Consider the following 4,900-nt stretch of genomic DNA (forward strand, 5'->3'; position numbering starts at 1 on the left):
AGACCTTGTGCCAGGGTGCTGGTATCCATTTCGAAGACGTTGATAGATACGTTCCACCGTTGTGTCCGCCATGGGAGAACCCCAACTTCCATGTGGAAACATCGTGGCTTCCGGGAGCGAAGAATGACTTTCATCCTGAGCTCCTGAGGCAACTTTTCTATCAATTTCTTGAAGGATTCAGCGCCTATACTCACGTGTACACCGACGGGTCCAAGACTGACGACAACGTCGGAGCCGGTATCTGGAGCAGAGACGGGGAGTGGAGCTCCCGCCTGCCGCGGCATACAACCATATTCTCTGCAGAAATGTTCGCAATAAGTAGAGCCATTGACATTGCAATAACAAGCAATGTCAATGATGTCGCTGTAATTTCAGATTCCATGTCAGCTCTTAAAGCAATTCAAGGTGGTAATACTACCAGCAATGAGATACAGGGCAACATTATTAATAAATTACATGAGTGTGCCAAGAATATTGTGCTGGTGTGGGTGCCTGGGCATTGTAACATTTGGGGCAATGAACAGGCAGACAGATTAGCAAGAGCGACTGTGGGTCTCGGGGAGACAACTAATGTACCCTGGGAGACTCAGTCGTGTCTCTCCTTGGGGAAGACATATACATTTGGAAAGTGGCAACTTGAATGGACTAGGTTGGATCTCCACAACACCTGGAAGCCTAATATAGGAAACTGGCCCTCAGCATATAGAAAGAATAGGAGGGAAGAGGTCGTTCTCGCCAGACTAAGGCTGAACTGTACCTATCTGACCCACCTAGGGGCCTATCTTGACAATTCCTTCCCACCTATCTGTGCCACTTGTAACCTAATTCTCTCCATCAGACATATTCTGACTGAGTGCAGCCAGTACGAACCAGAGCGCCGGCAGCTGGTGATCCTAGCTGCCGAGCAAGGCTTCGTGCTGACTGTACCCAACCTATTGCAAGATAATGTCACCATAAGTGACGCAGTAATAACCTTCCTCAAGGAGACCCATCTTATCGGCATGTTATGATTGACACACGCATGAACTCTTTTTATATCTATTATATGTATGTAACCATGCCTTAAAAAATAAAAATAAAAAAAATAAAAATGAATAAAACAAAAATTAAAACATACAACATGAGAAACACATCACAAACCTTATCATTACATACAACACTCACATTTATCAAGCTAAACTGACACCCACCAACATATATTCAAACAAAAAGACACGGGCTACAAAAGACAAAATAAAAAATAATAAAAAAAAAAAAATCACAGAGAAACTAGTCACCTGACAAGCCATTTCATCTGGTCTGTCACTAACTCACCATCATATCACTCATGCATACCATAATTCATCCCAAATAAAACAACAAGAAGAAAGAAGTAACCAAAATACCAAGAACAAGAAGAACACAAGAATAACAAGAAAAGAAGAAAAGAACATCAGATTAGTTGTAGCAAGAAAGAAGACCAAGATTAGAAGAAGAAAGAAGACATCAGCTTCGGCCGAAATAGCCTAATGGCGAAGAGGCCAGTAATCCCCAACATCAGTCAGTCAGGGAGTCACACTTGGCCTGACAACCTCATCTCCTACACAGCTCCCCCAACGCCTCCTGCCATCCATAATGGTCAGTGACAACATGACTTTTGTCATGTATTTTGTTTTACTTGTGTCCTTTTTTAGTCATCCATCAAGTTATAATTGTACTTGAGGTAATGTAAGGTGTACCCACAGCTGCGCCTGTTGGTAGTGATGACCGTCGTGACGGTGGCCCTTGGCAGTAGCATCATCCCTAACACTCCCAGCTGTGTCTTCTGGTGCAATTACCCAAATGATGTCAACGCCGGTGCCTCCTACTGCTGCATTAATTCAAACAATAACATTATCGAAAATACAAATCCACGTCAGTGTAAATTACTGTTTTTATACATTGGTACATGATTATATAACTTGATGAATAACATATTTCTGAAATATACTTATTTAGAACATATTTTATAACTTTTCATTATTTTCTTCCTTTAGAGGGAAACCCTGGCAGATGTATAAAGCATTCCTTCTGCGCCAGGTTCGAGAGGAAACCGGTCGCTCCTATCGTAAGTTTACTATGACTTTATTTAACTTTATTTCATCATTTTTATGAAACTTTTCTATAAAATTTACTAATTTTATTAAGCTTAGCGTCACTCTATTTTAATCTAACAAGTTTTCTTACGAATAAACCCAAAAGGGCACCAAATTTATCTGAAAAAAAAAATTAAATGTCATATTTAACATTAAGTTGTGTCTTGTTTTACATAAAATGTGAAGATTATCACGAATATTTTATCTTAAATATAGTTATTGTTCAGTAAGTGAATGGTAAATATTACAATATTCTAATGTATCGTTCTCACACCTGAACAGAGATGTGGTCATGATGACTATTGTCCCAACAACGAAAAATGCTGCTATGACGCCTGTCTGGAGCACCACACCTGCAAGGCTCCACTTCCCCATTAACTCCTTGCACAACATCACACCGACTGTTCTACCCGCTGCCCATCTCGGCGTCACACCTAAAACACTGACCATATAAACAACACCAATACGAGCACTCAGCAGCACCAGACGTACCTGCCCGCCCAGTAATGCAGTTCTCAAGAAAGTTCTTTTGGGGCAGAAGCGCGAGGCAAGAAGGAACAATTTAGTTGTCTCGAAATGGAACTTGTAAGTGGAACGTGATCCACTTGAATACCACCAAATGTTACACTTGTGTTATATGAACTGCGTATTATTATTGCTGTTATTATGTTCTAGTGATGCTCTTCAAGTTTGTTGTATTTGCTTCATGTTCATTAGAGAGAAGTTAATCTTCTTACAATAAAGTTGTTGCCGTCAGTTCAAAAGTTTCAATTCCACGAACACATATTATGAGCGGCATTGTATCATGAAATCAATGTTATGGGTGGGAGTTGTAGATCAGCTGATAAGGTAACAACAAAACACGACTGGTTGTGTCCAGGCTTGTGTCCAGACATGTGTCCAGGTTTATGTCCAGGCTGCGGATTAATACCTTACCAGGACACACTACTCCCACTTAATTTCTAAAACATTTATTAACAGGTGCAACAACCATAACGCTACGGGTTCCTCCTACAGGTTGATGACAATGTTGCGGCATTAATAAATTAACTGGTTAACTAGTACACCTGGGACAATAACCTGCTGTTTTTACCTGTACGTATTGATCCCATTGTCTGTATGTCACCAAGCATGATTCCATTTACACATTTATCTCTCAACAGCTATATATTTGTAATAGCTTCCAGACAGAGTCGGTTGTTTCTCACGCAACATATGTTTATAACACCTAGTGCCTGAACATTACTACACCACGTCAGGTCCCTCATAACACCATCTGTGAGGGAATTACTACACCACGTGATGCTCCTCATAACACCATCTGTGAGGGAATTATTACACCACGTCAGGTCCCTCATAACACCATCTGTGAGGGAATTACTACACCACGTCAGGTCCCTCATAACACCATCTGTGAGGGAATTACTACACCACGTCAGGTCCCTCATAACACCATCTGTGAGGGAATTACTACACCACATCAGGTCCCTCATCACACCATCTGTGAGGGAATTACTACACCACGTGAAGCCCCTCATAACACCATCTGTGAGGGAATTACTACACCACGTCAGGTCCCTCATAACACCATCTGAGAGGGAATTACTACACCACGTGATGCGCCTCATAACACCACCTGTGAGGAAATTACTAAACCACGTCAAGCCCCTGTTAACACCATCTGTGAGGGAATTACTACACCACGTCAAGCCCCTCGTAACACCATCTGTGAGGGAGTTACTACACTACGTGTCTGCCGTTCAACACCTCAGCGCACAAGATCTACAATACGTGACCTTCACTGTAAACATCAATCTGTATGTTCACTGTTTGTTCCTTTACCATTCTCTAACGCACGCTTTTGTTAAACCAACAATGTATGTAATAAGTCATTAATATCGAATGTATATTTTCAGCCTTCGGGCTGCAGAACTTTTTCAATAAACCGTTAATTATTATTATTTCATCACATCACTTGTACAGTATTACCAGAAATAATAACTGTTGCATCAAGTCAAAAAATCAACCTTAGTATATTTTTAACAATTGTGAAGAATTAAGCTAATAATAATAATAATAATAATAATAATAATAATAATAATAATAATAATAATTATAATAATAATAATAATAATAATAATAATAATAATAATAATAATAATAATAATAATAAATGATAATAATAATACTGATAATAATAATACTGATAATAAATAACCACATACAGTATAGTTATCTTATAAGGTACCGGGAAGTGTCCAATAAAAACAACAGACGATGAGTGTCCTGACCGGGAGGTGAAGGCTTAAGAAGTGAAGTAACTACAAATGTCCTATAGCTACATATAACTGATCCTCCATCATGTTAGTGGCCCACATAACTGATCCCCCCTCATATTAGTGGCCCACATAACTGATCCTCCCTCAAGTTAGTGGCCCACATAACTAATCCTCCCTCATGTTAGTGGCCCACATAACTGATCCTCCCTCATGTTAGTGGCCCAAATAACTGATCCTCCCTCATGTTAGTGGCCAACATGACTGATCCTCTCTCAAGTTACTAGCCCACATAATTGATCCCCCTCATGTTAGAGGCCCACATAACTAATCCTACCTCATGTTAGTGGCATACATAACTGATCTTCCCTCACGTTAGTGGCCCACATAACTGATCCTTCCTCGTGTTAGTGGCCCAAATAACTGATCCCCCCTCATGTTAATGGCCCACATAACTGATCCTCCCTCATGTTAGTGGCCCAAATAACTGATCCTCCCTCATGTTAGTGG

General features: G+C 40.3%; 1 protein-coding gene across 1 annotated transcript; it reads left to right on the forward strand.

Moving 5' to 3' along the window:
• Positions 1-1,512: 1,512 nt before the first annotated feature.
• Positions 1,513-2,870, forward strand: LOC121875066. The gene is made up of 4 exons (XM_042379412.1): positions 1,513-1,617; positions 1,725-1,893; positions 2,016-2,086; positions 2,397-2,870. Exons 1-4 carry the CDS (start codon positions 1,615-1,617, stop codon positions 2,490-2,492), a joined length of 339 nt encoding a protein of 112 aa, XP_042235346.1. The 5' UTR covers positions 1,513-1,614; the 3' UTR covers positions 2,493-2,870.
• Positions 2,871-4,900: the final 2,030 nt, after the last annotated feature.

The sequence above is a fragment of the Homarus americanus genome, unplaced genomic scaffold (assembly GCF_018991925.1).
Source record: "Homarus americanus isolate GMGI-L3 unplaced genomic scaffold, GMGI_Hamer_2.0 scaffold36970, whole genome shotgun sequence".
In the NCBI taxonomy this organism is placed as follows: domain Eukaryota; kingdom Metazoa; phylum Arthropoda; class Malacostraca; order Decapoda; family Nephropidae; genus Homarus; species Homarus americanus.

Bases quoted from the DNA above. Each gene is read 5' to 3' on its own strand.
- LOC121875066 (XM_042379412.1), top strand. The intron at 1,894-2,015 runs GTCAGTGTAAAT...TTCTTCCTTTAG, and splicing joins TATCGAAAATACAAATCCAC to AGGGAAACCCTGGCAGATGT. The intron at 2,087-2,396 runs GTAAGTTTACTA...ACACCTGAACAG, and splicing joins GGAAACCGGTCGCTCCTATC to AGATGTGGTCATGATGACTA.